Consider the following 17,884-nt stretch of genomic DNA (forward strand, 5'->3'; position numbering starts at 1 on the left):
GATATGCGCGAAGTCGACAAAGTCCGCTTTCTTCTTCAAAGTTTGCTCTTTTGCGTCACCCTCGCGCTTCCCGGCTCAGCACACCCACTCCGCGCTGCCCCACTGCTGGTACATCAGCGATTGTAGCGATGAGTCCATAAGCAAGATCTCTGCCTGCCTGGTTAGCGCGGCCAGCCCTTCGCAGTGGCTCATACGCACAATCAGACTCGGCTATGCGATTCAGTTCGCAAAACGGCCCCCCAAGTTCACGGGTGTGTATTCACCAGGGTCAGTCCCCTGTCTGCCCCTGTCTTGTGAGAGGAGATTGCTGTCCTCCTGGCGAAGGATGCAATCGAGCCGGTCCCTCCAGCCGAGATGGAGAGCGGGTTTTACCACCTGCACTTCATCGTGCCCAAAAAGAGCGGTGGGTCACGGCCAATCCTAGATCTGCGCGCTTTGAACCACTGTCTGCACAAGCTGCCGTTCAGTATGCTCACGCAGAAGCGCATCCTCCGGTTGCTCCATATGAGACCACTCCAGCACTGGCTTCACGATCGAGTCCCCAGATGGCATGGCACATGAGCGCACACTGTCACTGTTACTGCGCTGTGTTGCCGCGCCCTAAGCCCTTAGAATGACCCCTCGTTCCTACAGGCCGGAGTGCCTCTAGGACAGGCATCCAGTCATGTTGTTGTTTCAACAGATGCTTCCAGCACAGGCTGGGGGGCTGTGCGTTGCGGGCATGCAGCTGCGGGCCTGTGGAAAGGAACCCAGTTGCATTAGCATATCTATCGCTTGGAGCTGTTGGCAGTGTTCCTCGCTCTCCACCGTTTTTTTCCGGTGCTGGAGCAGCAACACGTGCTGGTCAGGACGAACAGCATGGCGGCGGTGGCGTATATCAACCGCATGGAGGGTATTCGCTCTCGCCGCATGTCTCAGCTCGCCCGCTGTCTGCTCCTCCGGAGTCATCCTCGGCTGAAATCGCTGCGCGCCATTCACATTCCAGGCAAGCACAACCGTGCAGCCGATGTGCTCTCACGGCAGCCTTACGTTCCGGAGAATGGAGACTCCACCCTAAGTCTGTTTGGGGAAGCCCAGATCGATCTGTTTGCTTCCCCCGAGAACGCTCATTGCCAGTTGTTTTTTTCCGTGACCGAGGGCTCTCTCTGCACAGATGCACTGGCCCACAGCTGGCCTCGGGGCATGCGCAAATATGCGTTTACCCCAGTAAGCCTGCTCACGCAGTTACTGTGCAAGGTCAGGGAGGATGAGAAACAGGTTGCTGGTTGCGCCCCTCTGGCCCAACCAGACCTGGATGTCAGAGCTCTCCCTCCTCGCATGGCCCTCCCTGGCAGATCCCTTTGAGAGAGCGCCTACTCTCTCAGGGACAGGGCACCATCTGGCACCCTCGCCCCGATCTTTGGAACCTCCTCGTGTGGTCCTTAGACGCAAGGAAGACTTTAGGTAACCTATCGATTGCGGTGGTTAATACCGTCACTTGGGCTAGAGCCCCCTCCTCGAGCGCGCCTATGCCCTGAAGTGGAGTCTGTTCACTGAATGGTGCGTCTCTCGCAGAGAAGACCCCGAAATTTGCCAGATCAGCGTTGTGCTTTCTTTACTCCAAGAGAAGCTGGGGAGCAGGCTGTCCCCCTCCACACTCAAGGTTATGTGGCTGTCATCTCTGCTCTCATGACGCGGTGGCTGGCAGCACCGTGGGAAGGCAAAACCTCATCATCCGGTTGCTTAGAAGTGCTAGGCGAATTAATCCACCCCGCCCCCCTTTCATGCCCTCTTAGGATCTCGCCCTCGTTCTCACGACCCTGCATCAGATCCCTTCGATCCTCGACTCAGTATCTTTAGGATTTCTGTCCCTAAAGACAGCTCTGCTGGTCGCGTTGATATCGATTTAGAGGGTCGGGGACCTGGAGGCATTTTTCGGTCAGTGACTCATGCCTGTAATTCGGGCTGGCATACTCTCACGTTCCTGAGACCCCGCCCGGGATATGTGCCCAAGGTTCCTACCACATCGTTTTAATACCAGGTAGTGAGCCTGCAAGCACTGCCCCCAGCCAGGCAGACCCAGCCCCTTTCATACTTTTCCAGTTCGCGCTTTGCGTATTTATCTGGACCGCACTCAGAGATCATCTATGCAGCTCTTCCTCTGCTATAGTGGTCGGCAGCAGGGAAGTGCCGTATCGAAACAGAGGTTGGCCCACTGGATAGTGGATGCCATCTCCCTCGCTTAGAGCCAGGGCGAGCCGTGTCCCCCGAGAGCGTGCACACTCCACTCGGAGCATCGCATCCTCTTGGGCCTGCACGCGGCGCCTCTCTAACAGACATCTGTAGAGCTGCGGGCTGGGCGACACCTAATACATTTGCAAGGTTTTACTATCTGCGAGTGGAGCCGGTTTCCTCAAGGGTATGAGGTAACCCTTTGGTGATTGAGGAAACAACTCGTTTAAGGTGTTGAAACACGCTCGCTGCGCCATTCTCCCTAACATGGAGATACATACGCTTTTTCATCTTTCAGTAAAGTTCCCCGTTAGGTGAGCCCTGCAGATTCCTCCGAGGCCCCCAGCACTGACTCAGCGGAGGAGTCACTCGCTGGCCCATTATGTTGTAGGTCTGCCCGCTGGTCAGCCTACGTTTTTGGTATACTGTAGGTGCCCGCTATGCGTGATCCTCACTAGGCGATCCCATATGCTTATTCAGCCACGGTGCAGTCCCCCCTCACGAGCGGACCCGTGTCTTCCCTCTCTGCTAACCATCTTTTAATATGCACACTCCCCCTTCTCAGGGCTAGTCCATATATTTTGCCATCATATCTCCCCATTGGGTGCAGTTGGCCTCCGCAGCGTCCTCCCTATCGGGACTGCACGCTTTCCCAACGTACTGTCGTATTTTCCTAGAATTATCTAGACGCTTGCGACTCCCAAAAAATATATCTAAATCTGTAAAACTTCTTTGAAGTGGGATAAGTAAGGGCCAGGGATCACGTTGGAAGACCGTAGCCCCTTTCACACATACAGACCTTTCCGGAAAATTGCCGGCAATTTTCCGGAAAGGTTGTATGTGTGAACAGGCCCTTTTTGAAAATACCGGTAAATTCGTTCTGGCTATTTTCCGGAAAGAGAAGTTGTAACATTACCGGTAATTTGCCGGAATGCTGCGCTGTGTGAATGCAGAAGGTAGATTGCCGTAATAAGCGCGTGCACGTCTAGAACGTGCTGACGTAAGACGTCTGCTTTAGCCAATCACAACAGTCAGACGCATTTACGTCCTCGCGGTTTATGAGAATAAAAGCCTTTGAATATTTTTCCAGACACATTTAGCTGCTAGAAGTTAGTCAGATCACGTTTATATGTTCTTCTTAATGCCAACTGTGTAAATAATCATCGATGAGATGCTTATGATAAGCCGTTGTTTGTTTACCTTCAAGCTTTCGTATGCCTGTGAAACAGCCTGTGAGCGCCTGCACACGCAGATATTATGAACATCTCGACATGCGAATGTGATCCTGCGAAAGTTGTTCACAATATTGATCATCCACAGAGTTTGTAATTTAGTCAAATGTTTACAAATACAAGCGCAGCCGTTTAAAGCTCATTTGTGGCGAATGATGTCAGAATTTACCGGTATTTTGGAATGGATGTGTGAACGCTCTTTTCCGGAAAATTTCCGTAATGTCCTCGCCTGTGTGAACAGCGCTTTTTTGAATATACCGGTAAATTCGTTCCGGAAATTTTCCAGATATTTACCGGTATCACTGTGTGAAAGGGGCTCGTGCCTCTCTTTGATGCAGGAGCGATCGCGCTATGCCTGTCTATTCTCTCATCAGAGGCAAAAGTAAGGTGCAGTCATTATGGCGTTTTCCAGACATTTCCCCCATTCGTGGATTAAAATCCACTAATAGCATTGAAGTTCCTCATCCGAAGGCTCTGGTTACTAAAGTAACCCTCGTTCCCCAAGAAGGGGAAAGGAAATGCTATATAGCATTGCCATAATGATTGTTCCTTAGCTGTAAGTGTCAGTCTCTTCAGCTTAAAAGGATGGCGTTTCCTTGCTTTTCCTGTGCTTGTATGTGGAGCTAATTGGCAATAAGCTCCAGGTGCACAAGCTTACGCTGCCAACTCATTTAGCATTTCATTGGCCCGTTATATACTCTTTCAGATGATTGGCTTTCTAAAACGAAATCCCCCATTCGTCGATTAAAATCCACTAACAGCATTTCCGTTCCCCGAGGAGGGTTACTTTAGTAACCAGAGCATTCTCTTTCATACATTAACATGACAGAGACCCTAAGGGTTCTCTAAATGCAAATGATCAAAGTTCTCTTACACTTGCAAATTTGAGTAAAAAAAAAAAAAACACGGTAAATGCAGATTGAACCTTCTCATTCTGAAAAGTCATTTTTCGCTTGGAATTATAAGGTTCCATCTGCCAGATCATTCATTGAAGCATTATTTTTCAACAAATACAATCAAAAATTATATAAATTGGTGTTGTAACAATATGCTAATGCTTGAGAAAGTAAAATTTTGGTTTCAATAACATTTATTTCATGTTTTAGGTTGAATATTTATTCTTGTTCAAATTGAGCTTACAAGGCTGGGCTAAATATTTTTTTCCAGTGCAGATGTTAATTTTATCTAATATGTTAATATTTATGACATTTTATGCTTTATATGAGTTATTGAACCGTATTTATTGAATTATATGCCCTATGAATTAAATTAAAGTAAATTTAAATTAAATTAAATTTAAAGTATTTGCCCTTCAAGGCTAAATAATAAATTTAAAGACTTTAAAAGAAACAGACGATGACCAAATGTGTTTCACTGACTATATGTAAACAAATAAATATATTTCACATTTAATATATACGTTTTTTAATATTCATCTCTTTTTCAACAATATAATTTTCATATAATAGAATTTGATCTCAATGTCGGTGACGCTGTGCCTCAGTGGGTAGCACGATCTCCTTACAGCAAAAAAAAAAAACGCTGGTTCGAGCCTCAGCTCGGTCAGTTGGCATTTCTGTGTGGAGTTGAAATGTACTCTCCGTTTTGCTGTGGGTTTCCTCTGGGTACTCCGGTTTCCCCCACAAGTCCAAAGACATGCGGTACAGATGAATTGGGTAAGCTAAAATTGGCCATAGTGTATGTGTGTGATTGAGTGTGTATGGGTGTTTTCCAGTGATGGGTTGCAGCTGGAAGGGCATCCGCTGCTAAAATATATGCTGTATAAGTTAGCAGTTCATTCCGCTGTGGTGACCCCAGATTAGTAAAGAGACTAAGCTAAAAAGAAAATGGATGAATCTCAATGTCAAGAAATGCTTCTAAATCATTACCTTTTCACACGCCTCAATTTTGTGTGTTGCGGCATTATTTAGCCGACTCTGATTTTGTGTGATTTTTGTCTTCCTGATGTTTCCTGCTGGCAATGGAGCAGTCCGGTGAAATGACAAAAAAAACTGATCCTGATTGGTCCTTGTGTGTGCATTAAAAATGCTGATTGGTCACAGATAGAACCGTATAGAGCCAAGCTAGAGTTCAACTTTGTAGATACACCTTTTTTGTTTTTTAAATTAAAAGTCTTAAAATGTAAAACAACTTATAAAAACACATCACATAATGTAAATAAGTTGTCTTAATAAGAATATGTAAATCACTCAATTTTGACAAAAATGTCAGATAGAACCTTATAATTCTAAGGTGACGATATATATATATATATATATATATATATATATATATATATATATATATATATATATATATATATATATATATATATATATATATATATTGTGTGCGTGTGTTTATCTAAATATGAACTTGTATGTCATATATGAATTTTTTTATATTTTCATATATTGCCATATTTCATATTTCTATGTTCTAATATTGTTTATTGAAGCAACACAATTAAACAAAACTACACAGGGTTCATTGTAAATACAATGTTTTTTAATACATGTTTGATAAAACTTTAACAATTCTTACATGAAGTAAATCACATGGATCTGTTACTGATTACAAAATTACAGAAACTATGAAGCTAAATCACCATTCAGTAACAGACATTAAAAAATATTATGTGTAAAAGACAAAGCTGAGTATAGATTTCCTCTTTTTAAAATCATTTTTAAAAAGACTAGATTAAAATGGATCAGAGGAATGAGAGCACTGACAGAACCTAATCAAAGGTGAATCAACTGATACTCTGCTTGTAAACTCAGAGGCGAGCCAAGAGCAATTTGTCTTGACATTACAGATCTGTTTCTTGAATGTTCATGATCAAATCAGTGTAAGTGATGCCTTTGCATTGGCCCTTGGTTTCGTACTGTAACACACTGCCATTCTTGCAAGTGATCTTCACTGTGCCAGTGTACGGCAGGTCAAAATCAGCTCTGCCAATGGTGACGTCAACAGTCGCCTTCATCTGCGGTGGGACGTCTACAGGGGTAGCCAGAACTTCAATTCCCTCTTCAATCTTTTCCACAACGGAGGTGTTTTCAGCTCCAACACTGATACTGAATCCCGTAGGAACTACTTTAACAACTGGAACCCCAGCCTTCACCTCCACACAGAATGTTGATGTTAAGCTGTTGCTCTTAGACCATGCAGATTTTTTGATCACTTTCTTTGAGGCGTCAATTATGTGCTGTTGATTAGCAGATGTTTTGTTCTCATAAAAGATGGACTTGATCTCTTCCACGGCCACCTTTGGGATCAGCTGGTTGATGGTGGGATAGTTGACATTGGTAAGAACTGCTGACTGAACGGCATTGAGAAACTTGAACCCCATGCAGTCGATGTCTGAACCACATCTTCCCTCAATACCCATACAAAATCCAGAGCCGACATCAATGGGATATTCTTGTTTTAAAACATTTGTCATCTTTGCAAAAAAATGTCCACCCATGTTGGTCTTGAATTTGATGGCTCCAAGACGTGTTCCTTCTCCATTATCCCAGAGGGACAGTGAGGTGAAACACTCTCCAGGTGAAAACACATACTCTTGATGTGATCCAGATGGTACTCCGAAGGTTGTATCTCTACCATCTGAAAGCCAAGCCCTGACAGCCTTGATCTGCCATCCTCCCACCCAAACCCAGATCTTCTCTAAACTGGCACCATTTTTTTCATCAATAAATAAAAATGGACCACCTCCTTTACCACCAATTATCACTACTGATGTTGGTTGGGCCATCTCTGAGGAAATTGGGTCTGTCAATAACATAAAAATAAGTATCAGAATGATCATCAGAACACTCAATAAGAATAAACAAAAATTTTAATCCAAGTTCCACAGTAACTTGGATTACTTTATTTGCTCACCAAAGATTTCACAATTTATACTATATAGTAGTGTTGTAATATCCCCATGCAAAGTTTCAAGCTGTTAGTTGAATGACATTTTAGATGCCTATTACAGGAATTATACTCACATAATCGACTGTAGTCTGATGAACAGCTTCTTAAGAGCAGCTCGTCTGGTAAAAGTCAATGAAGTAAAGGATGTTTGATCAAGCTGCTGCTTAAATAGAGCTGGAAAACAGACACGGACACACATGTGAGATCTGCACAAAAAATGTGTTGACTTCCTGACGGGAGATTGATTGATGTCCACTCCGAAATTCTTGTTCTGATGAAAATATGAGGAAAGCAACAACAACTACAACAATAAAGCTTTCATAAGATGTTGTAAAATGAGATTTAAAACAAACTTAAAGCGATCCACCTTGTTTTTCAGGTAAAAACAGTGCAGTCATTGTAACTTGGGCCCTGCTTACATGAGGTATTCAAAAGATCTGTACTCACTAAATGTGTGGTTTCAAACCTTTATGAGTTTCTTTATTCTGTTGAACACTAAATTTATTCCACTTAAAGAGGGTGAATAAATTATGGCAGAGACTGCAGAGTCACACCAAGATTCTTGACCTTATTTTTTGTTGTTTTTACCTTTAGACCAAGGTACGCATTTACCTTGAGAACCTCATCTCTGTTCCCAAACGCAATGACTTTCAACAGTTTTCTCTTTGTTTAACTGAGGAAAGTTTTGGCACATCCAACTGTTAATTTCATCAATGCACTGGCAGAGGGTGTCAATTGGGCTGTAGTCATAACGTTACGCAGAGTCAGTTTTTTTTTTTTTTGCACATTATTTTGACAATACATAAGGCTCTCCCAGTTTTTCTGATGCACACAAATAGTCTCTTTTCTGGCTTAGCTACATGCTTTTTAATATTAAGCTATTTTCTTTGAACTATAAATGTATATTTTCCTGCCATGGGTTTTTTAATTAACAATCCCTTGCCTGAACTTGCCGTGAGAGACGGATTATTGAAAGCACATGAGCAGCAAGGAAAAATCATATGCTCATACACAATCTTTAAAATAATTACATTTTTAAAAATTAGCAAATATATAACTTAGATTTGTGATACAATTACACAGAAGCAATCATTAAATCCTTATTTTCCTCAGAGCGAAACAAATCATCCACCCGTATAGTTGAGTAGTGGAGATACAAACAAAAATATAATTTGTATATATTTTCTTGAAAAAAAAAAAAATTGCTAATCAGGCAGTACGTCGTTTGCTATATTTTTTTACTTTATTTTTATATATCTTTTGTTGATCAGTTATCAATAGACAAGAATAATGAATAACATTTGAGGTCATGCGCTTCAAAACAAGTCCGCTATAAACACCTTAATATTTTAGAAGTTTGTTCAATCAATAGCCAAATTGATCTTATTCATCTGTGACCCACCCATAAGTAAGCTATAAATATGCATGCAGCCTATTTTTGATTACCTGAGGGGTGCATTAACAGCAGCACTCACTGATGTAATTGAGAAATTGTGTGCTCCTTTTGCACAGTGTCATCCACGCGACAGAACTCATCGTGATGAGATGGGGGGGAAATTAAACATGCTAGACTTGCTGTTGTAACAGGTATGAAAATTATAATTCGCTTTAAGTATAGAATTACACAAAATATGTATTTTATCTAATGTGTTAGTAAGTGTACCTGAGATGTTTGTTAGTGTGCATCTTTTCCTTTAAATTTCTAAGGGAGCTCACGCTGTTTAATTTCCTGTTATGCACCCGCCTCTTCCCTTTCTGCACTGACTGCGCATGGGAGAGGTGGGTGTCTGCTAAGCTCCAATTAATCTTTAATCACCTTTACTTTGTAAATAACTTTTAAAGCCAGTTTTCATGTTTAAATAATATTTATAGCAAAAGATTCAAAGTAAATCGGCACACTGCCACTTTAGCTCTCAAAAAAAATGTTAATGTCAATATCACAACATTTCGACCGACATGGTCTTCATCCTGATGTGGGCAGGGGAGTAGTCTGGTTTATGGGCCCTATGCAAAGTATGTGGGCCTTTTTGCCATTATTCATGATCCATGTTATTTATCACTTGTTAATTTAAAATATTTACCAACTGCTGTCAAATCACTGTTTTAAAATCTGCCGACAGTATTACAAAGATGAATCAACAACCAACAGAATTAAAAAGATGAATTTCATTCTTTGATGATTTGCATTAATTTAAACACAGCACATATTTTTTGTCTAAATAGTGTAATGGTTAATATTTTATCATATAACACAACACATTTATATCTTTAGCAGAGGGAATTCTAGGATTTATGTTTTCAGAGGGTTTCGTTTTTAGTTTGCTGAACAAATAGCTACATTGTTTGATGGCTGAGTGGAACACCCATGCTCTCCAGTTCCTCGCCGCTGAAACACTTGTAGACTATTCAGCATCGTCTGTATAAAAAGCAAAAGCAAAATAATTATCCGTTTGTGTGCACACTGTGCCTACACTGTAAAAAGCGATTAGTTGACTTTTACTTTTAAAAAGTGACTAAGCCCATTGTCTAAAATCATTATGTAAATTAACTGTGCATAATTCTAAAAAGAATAAGTTAAGTGAACTCAACAGTTCTAAGTTCAAACAAAATTACTCACATTTTTAAAACTAAAATCGACTTAAATTTACTCGTTCTTTTCAAGTAATCACTTTTTACAGTGTATATGAAAGGGTTAATGTTTGTGGATTTATGAAGCTTGTTAAAATATCAATATGATCAGATTAAGAGCATGCGGATATACACACACTACCACAATAATAATAATATTTCAGGACCTTTGAGGGCAGCCAGCCCGGGAAGCAGGGGAGGACTTGCCATCTGGAGCACTGGGACTTTTCTCGGTGGCCTGACCAATGACTGTAAAAAATATGGACGACGCGACAGCCCCTTTTCCCATTGAACGCCTTGAGGGCAAAATGCCTGCTTGACAGGCACAAACTGTCGCAAAAGACTGCTGAAATTGGAGCCTTGACATGCGCAGAAGGACTGTCTGATGGAGCCAGAGGAGGAGTCGCGAAAATGAGCGGAGTCGAGCTTCCAACCAAACGCTTTATTTAAAATCAACCACGCCTCCCGAACTTCTCAGCATGCGTTTGCTGTCATATCAACACAAATGGATGTAATAACGTTAACAAATATGAGGGTTTTATATATTCAATCGCGCCAGCTCCGGACCGCAGCGCATAACCTACTTAGGGCGTCGCGAGCTGATTCCGGCTCGCATGCGGCAGCGCCGGCTCGCTTGGCCGCCGCATCTGGCTCGATTGACTCGGGCTGGAATCGGGCAGTGAGTCCAGGCATCCGGAGTAGGTCCAGCAGAGGTAGTCAGTCTGAGCTCTGTGGGGTAAGTCTCCGGCAGGCGAGAATCTAGCCGAACTGGTCCGAGTGTATTTTGCCATCTGGGTGACTAGGCGTGTATCAGCAAACTAATAAAGCCCGAAAAAAGCCCTGACCTTAGCGAATAAACAGTGTTCCTCCAGGATCATGTATGTCAGAAACTGTAGTTTACTGTTGAACTCATGTTGTCATGGTAAAATAACACAGAAATCAAATAATAACACTTCAGTCTCCTGCCGAAGCTCAGACGCGCTGCTTTGAGAAACTGTCAATCACAGCTGTCAATCACGATGACACGCCCAGCATTAAATTACTGCTAAAAACAAACTGTTTACAAAAATGAAGATCTGCACCTATTTCAGCACAATAACCAGTGCCTTAATCGACCAGAACCATCTTTCGGGTCATTTTATTGCAAGTGTAATAATTTTTTTATTTGGGCTCAAGTCTCCTTCATTAACACGGAGGAGGCGGGCTTTATGACTTGTACTGCAGCCAGCCCCCAGGGGGTGATCTAACGGCCGAGACCTTCACTCAAACGCAGGCTTGCGGCACACTTGGGCCTGACAGTCAATCTGGCCTGCCGCCGTGCCGTCGATCACCTCACTTTGACATGCCATAGGCTGCTTGCAGCTTGATTGACACCTCAAACTACGAATCAGGCGATCTCGATCGCCATAAGGTCCAATCATTTCAGCGACTTACTGCCTGATTAGCTATTTGCATAGAACTTATACCAGCTTCAAACTTCACGTCATTAATGCAAAAACTGGGAACGTAAACTGAAAGGAGGAGCAGAGAGGGAGCGCATGAAAAGAAGAAAAGTCCTGGCCATAGAAGCAGAAAAATGCAGTAAAATCCCAACTAGGTTTGCGACCAAGTGAGCAGGTTAGTCAGAATACAGCACATTTACAGTTCAAGTCAGAATTACTAGCACCCCCTGTTTTTTCCCCCTAATTTCTGTTGAACGGAAAGATTTGTTTAACACATTTCTAAACATAATAGTTTTAATAACTAATTTCTAATAACTGATTTATTTCATCTTTGCCATGATGACAGTAAATAATATTTGACTAGATATTTTACACTTCTATACAATTAAAGTAATATTTAAAGGCTTAACTAGGTTAATTAGGTGAACTAGGCTAGTTAGGGTAATTAGGCAAGTTAATGATGGTTTGTTCTACTATCGAAAAATATAGCTTAAAGGGGCTAATAATTTTGACCTTAAAATGGCTTTTAAAAAATTTAAAACTGCTTTTATTCTAGTTGAAATAAAAGAAATTCTCCAGAAGAAGAAATAGTATGAGACATACTGTGAAAATTTCCCGGCTCTGTTAAACATAATTGGTCAAATATTTAAAAAAGAAAAAAAAATTCAAAGGGGGCTAATAATTCTGACTTCAACTGTATATTATCATTTGGCAGGCGGGCGTTTTCATCTAAATTGACTTACAGTAGATACAAATAAATAAAAAATACAATTAGCGAATGAGCAACAATGTCTCGTTTAGTCTAATGCAGCAGGCTACTACAGCATGTGTTTTATATAGGCATAGTCTATAAATTAAATAAAAAAATAATAGGTAAAATAAAAGTAAATAGAATTGCTGCATCATGTCTGAGTGGGTCAAGGTTTTTATATAACAAGCAAACCAAAAATCTAATATATGGAATAGAAGTAAAAATAGTGTGTGTGCAGAAAGTTTTTAGCCAATTGAGATTTTGAGGATTCGTTAATTTATTCATTAATAATTTTTCTGGTAGTCTACATGGTGTACAGTTATAATAGAGTACAATGTGAGCAGTCAGACAGTAGTGTAGTGGTGACAATAGCAGCAGAGGTGGCCTGAGATTGAAAAAATTTCCTGGCCTGAATTTTTGTCCCAGTCCGCCCCTGCTGGGTTCTATGCGCTCAGTCATCCTCTTCCCCCATCTTACTGCACACTGATTCAAGCATTTGCCATTGTTTCTTTTTATATTTAGTTTCATCATGCAAAGAGGATATATTTTTATCATTTGTTAGAGCTGTCTCAAGGAGTACTTAATTTCATTTCTTCGTACTCCAGAGGTTTTCAAAATTGTTAAAAAGTTAAACAAGTCATGAATAAATTAAAGGACATGGATTCCAAAATTGTGTATATACAAGAAACTCGCCTATTAGAAAAGGATATTGTATGAATGGGTTTTAACCACAGCGGTTTGAACTGTAGTTCTGCCGAGTGACTAAAAAGTTATCAGCATGATGGTAAAAACTGATCATTTCTAGTCAAACCATTCTTCTGCAATCTCATACCAAAAACAAAAATAAGAGCAGTATTAATAGCTATGAATGTGGGAGAGCGTTGATATTATGTGATTATATCGTAATGCAATATGGAGCTATTAAGTGTTGATGTTAAATCAAAAGTAATTCACAAATACTTGATAATGAGATGATTTAATGACAATAATTCTCTGGTTACAACTGAATTAAGCACAAAATACTGTATAAAATGCTAAAAAATGAAATGCTAAAAAATATGATATTAATTGTACCCAGCTTAAATGTAAAATTAAAGTTACCAGAGGTAGATGGAAAGGCACAGGGGGAGGGAGAGAGAGACAGAGCAAGTAGGCCTGTTACATGCCTGGGGGTGTTGCTCTGTTGTTCCCTCCTCCCCTCTCTGTTTCTATTTGCTGTCTCCTATACTTCTAAAGTCTAGGTGTTCCGATTGGTTGGCAGAGTTCTCCCGAGTGGACCAATCAGAAGAGGATGGGTGTTATTTAAACACTCCAGTGATGACTCAGCCCAGATGAGGGAGGGATTTATGTTGCTTGTTGCTGCTGTGTTTTTGTTACTTTTGGTACCTATCTTGTGCTCTGGTTCGCTTTAAAGAGTTTTTGTGATTTAAAAATATCTAGAGGGAAGTGAAGTGAAGTGAAGGGAAGTATGTCACGTGACTTACATTTTACACACACGTAGCAGATTTTTTTGTTATTCCACTAGGTTAGAGGCGGGTGCTACCATATGTATGTTTGTTCTAGTCAGTGCAGTTGAGTAAGGGGCGTGTGACGCTGAAGATGTTTTTTTCTTATTTACATATTTCTCTTTAGTTATTTAGAGGTGTGGGAGGGATTAGTTAGCGGGTGTTTAATTTGTCATTTTCTTTGATTTGGCACCGCTTATTCTCCTTCCCTCCATCAGGTATTTTTTGTTTACTTTTTGCATTTATTGTATATTGTAAATATACTTTGGGTGATTTAAATATTCACTTCTTTATCTTTATTGTAATAAATCGAACCAGTTTTTTTGCCACGTCGTTGTCTGTGTTGATTTATAGCAGCTAACATCTCAGAGGAATTCTTAAAATATTGGGTTGTCATAGTTATGTTAAGCCTTTTTTCATCCTCCGAGCCACACAGGGCGTAACAAGGCCTCAAAGAGGCTGAGGAGATAGACTCTCTGATAGAGGAGCAGAGCAGGAGAGCGCAGACCAGGGAAAGACAGGCCAGAAAAAGAGGCAGAGCCTGAGTTTACCACCTATTTTGTATCTTTCTTGACCATGTGACTAAAGCCCAAATACTGAGACATTAAAACTGACCAATCAACATGTGACCACATTGTAAAACCCCCAAAATCCACATACCAGGCCCTGATCTTATCAGTTAGTGCTTTTGGAGCCAGTATGGACCTTCTCGAGTCAAAAATGCATGTTTTGCAATATAAACAAATGCATATGATCATTTAGCCTCTAACAATTCAAAGATACATCTGCCTTAGTTCAACATTTTAAGAGATTGTCTTTCATTCAAATGCATTAATTTCTCTTTGTCTCTACGAAATTGTACATCTAGCAGGATTTGCCCAAGGCGAGCACATGACCATGTAAAGGATTAATTCAAAAGTGTCTCGTGAGGCAGTTCACACTGAAAATCCTGTAAAGCCCCATTGTGGGTAATTGAATCATTGACTAAATTAGCTGAAGGGTACCAGAACATCTGCGGCCAAATTATTCATGCAGCTATTCAAGTCAACTGGCGCTCTGTTATCGTGATGGTATAAGCCCTCAAGCCAGTTCAATGACTGAGACAATTTGGCGCTTGCCCAAAATTTCAAATTTAACTCGTGTTGACAACTGCAATATTCATAGCATTGAGTTCCAACATACACACACACACACACACATATATATATAATATATATAATATATAATATAATATATATATATATATATATATATATATATAATTTTAACTTACTGCAATTAAAATAATATATTAGTTCAGACGCTTTTACTCATTTGTTACACAACACCATTTAAACACACAGTTCATTTTAAATGCAGTTATTTTATTAATGCTAGTAAATGTTTTATTGAACGTTTACTTACATAAAGTAAATGAAATAATCTGGTACTGACTACAAAATTACAGAATCTATGAAGCTATATAATCTTTTTTAAAACAGAAAAGTTTATCTGAAAGACAGTGCTGAGTATATATTTTCTCTTTTTTAAATGATTAAGGAAAGACTTATTCAAAGTGGGTCAGAGAAATGAGAGCACAGACAAAACATAATCATAGGTAAATGAGCTGAATCATTGCTGGTGAACTCAGAAGCCAGCCAAAAACAATCCATCTTGACATTACAGAGCTTTTTCTACTGTATTCACTTTGATATCAGTGTAAGCGACTCCTTTGTACTGGCCCTTGGTTTCGTACTGTAACTCACTGCCATTCTTGCAAGTGATCTTCACTGTGCCAGTGTACGGCAGGTCAAAACTGGCTCTGCCAATGGTGATGTGAACATCCACCTTCTTCTTTGGTGAGACTTTAACAGTGGTGGTCAGAGTTTCATTTCTCTCATCTGACTGCTCCAGACTATAGGTGCTTTCATTTCCAAAAGTGACACTGAATCCTGTAGAAACTTCAGCAATTTTTGGAATCCCAGCCTTCACCTCCATACTGAATGTTGATGAAAAGCTCTTAGTCATAGACCATGAAGATGTTTTGATCACTTTCTTTGAGGTTTCAACTTTTTGCTCTTGCTTAACAGATGTTTTGTTCTCAAAACTGACCGACTTGATCTCCTCTGTGGCCACTTTTGGGATCAGCTGGTTGATGGTGGGATAGTTGACATTGGTGAGAACTGCTGACTGAACTGCATTGAGAAACATGAACCCCATGCAGTCGATGTCTGAACCTGATCTTCCCTTAATGCCAAGACAATAACCAGAGCCGACATCCATGGGATATTCTGTTTTTAAACCCCAACTTGTCATCTTTGCAAACAATTCTCCACCCTTGGTTGTCTTGAATCTGATGGCTCCAAGACGAGTTCCTGCTCCGTTCCCCCAGAGGGACAGTGAGGTGAAACACTCTCCAGGTGAAAACACATATTCTTGATAAGATCCAGATGGTACTCCAAAGATTTGCTCTCTACCATCTGAAAGCCAAGCCTTGACAGCCTTGATCTGCCATTCTCCCACCCAAACCCAGATCTTCTCTAAACTGGCACCATTATTTTCACTAGTAAATGAAAATGAACAACCTCCCTGACCACCAATTATCTCTAGTGTTGTTGAGGAAACCATCTTTGATAAAATTAGATCTGAAAAATGACATCACAAAATTAGTATTAGAATTATCATCAGGTACATTATAATATGTTTCATTTTTATGCATTTACGAAGATAGTACATATAAGAAGATTCAAAGAGCAATGAACCATGATATGATTAGACAGGAGGTTTTAAATACAAAAAAAAAAAAAAAACTTTATTCCCCAAAATAAAGACAAGAAAGTGCAGAGCAGACCTCAGAGCAATCTGAAGTCTCACCTCGACAATTCTGAAGTGTCTCGTGTTGTGTGTACAGTTTATACAGTTTCTGGTGTTCTCGTGATTTTGCTCCGCATACATTTGCTCTGCATACCGAATTGTCCGCGTCAACATTATGGTGCATTGAAGAAACGATTCATTTTGACCCCCCTGCTATATTATATAATTTTGTAAAACCTCATACCTGCAACGTTTTAAGCTGTTAGTTATTCAGTTGAAGTATATTTTAGATGTATATCACAGGAATTATACTTACATAACTGACTGTAGTCTGATCCACCTCTTCTCAAGAGCAGCTCATCAAAAAGCTTGAAAAGTGAAAGATGTTTGATTGAACTGCTGCTTAAATAGATCTGGAAAACACACCCCGAAACCATGAGTCAGAGATCTGCACACAAATAAAAGAATGGCTGATTTCTTGACAGGAATTCATAACCACATTTTGAGAAAAATTCTGCAGAAAATTATGAGGAAGGCGAGAATAGAAATTTTATTAGACAAACTCTCATATCTCTGCTTTAGTGATTGATGGGCTGATCTGATCTGACAGATTACAACAGAATTCTAAAGAAACAAGAGTGGAATGCAACCCGGGGCACTGAAATATAATTGGCTAAAAATACTATAGAGCAGGTTATAATTACCAAAACAAAGACATAATAACCGACAATTATTGCAAAGTTTTTGACATTGCAAAGATGATTGCAAAGCCATGACAACGTATAATCATACATTCCTTTTTTGCTGGTGGTTTTCTCAAACATATTAATGTACAGTAAGGGAACAAAATGTCTCTTACACTCTCACCCTCTCTCTCACGCACGCACTACTTCATATAAAAGTACTTTTCTTTTTTTTTTTTTTGCACTGCAACTGATGATCAACAGTAAAAATTACAAATTGTGAGCATTGCTTATTACTGAAGGTAAAAAAACAGATAACAATCTGTGTGCTGAATCAATTTTTTGTAATAAGAAATCATTTTATGTGTATTTAGATACTACATTAAAGAAAAAATGTTTATTTTAACAGCCTAGACCAGAGATGCCCAAAGTAGGGCTCATTGTAACCTTTGATTTTGGCCCCTATCCCATCTGAGAGGAAAGTGAGAATGATGGGAAGTGTTGGGTTAAATGCCTTCAATGCAGAGATTGTCATTTCTAATTCGACGTAACCTTATTTGATAGTTTTATTTCTGAGCTAAAAAAAGAAAAAAGAAAACTAAAATTAAATCTTTCAATTAAATGTAGTGAATGAATCAGATTTTTTCAAACGTGAATACTGTCATTTGATGGATAGAGGACTATTTAGAAGCAAATCAAGGTAAAACCTAGTGTAATTCTG

At 40.1% G+C, this 17,884-nt stretch overlaps 2 protein-coding genes across 3 annotated transcripts; both read right to left on the reverse strand.

Moving 5' to 3' along the window:
* Positions 1–6,229: 6,229 nt before the first annotated feature.
* Positions 6,230–7,556, reverse strand: jac11 (jacalin 11). The gene is given in 2 exon segments (NM_001130647.1): positions 6,230–7,214; positions 7,436–7,556. A coding segment is annotated over 1 exon segment (945 nt). The 5' UTR covers positions 7,198–7,214; positions 7,436–7,556; the 3' UTR covers positions 6,230–6,252.
* A 7,474-nt stretch (positions 7,557–15,030) lies between these two features.
* jac1 (jacalin 1) lies at positions 15,031–16,889 on the reverse strand. 2 transcript variants are annotated; one of them, XM_005166359.6, is made up of 2 exons: positions 16,797–16,889; positions 15,031–16,311 (listed from the first exon to the last, which is right to left on the reverse strand). In XM_005166359.6, exon 2 carries the CDS (start codon positions 16,292–16,294, stop codon positions 15,347–15,349), a length of 948 nt encoding a protein of 315 aa, XP_005166416.3. In that variant the 5' UTR covers positions 16,295–16,311; positions 16,797–16,889; the 3' UTR covers positions 15,031–15,346. The 2 variants fall into 2 exon arrangements, with proteins under 2 accessions (XP_005166416.3, XP_021333376.1); XM_021477701.3 differs by lacking the exon at positions 16,797–16,889 and adding an exon at positions 16,541–16,709.
* Between the last annotated feature and the right edge of the window lie 995 nt (positions 16,890–17,884).

The sequence above is a fragment of the Danio rerio genome, chromosome 7 (assembly GCF_049306965.1).
Source record: "Danio rerio strain Tuebingen ecotype United States chromosome 7, GRCz12tu, whole genome shotgun sequence".
Taxonomy (NCBI): domain Eukaryota; kingdom Metazoa; phylum Chordata; class Actinopteri; order Cypriniformes; family Danionidae; genus Danio; species Danio rerio.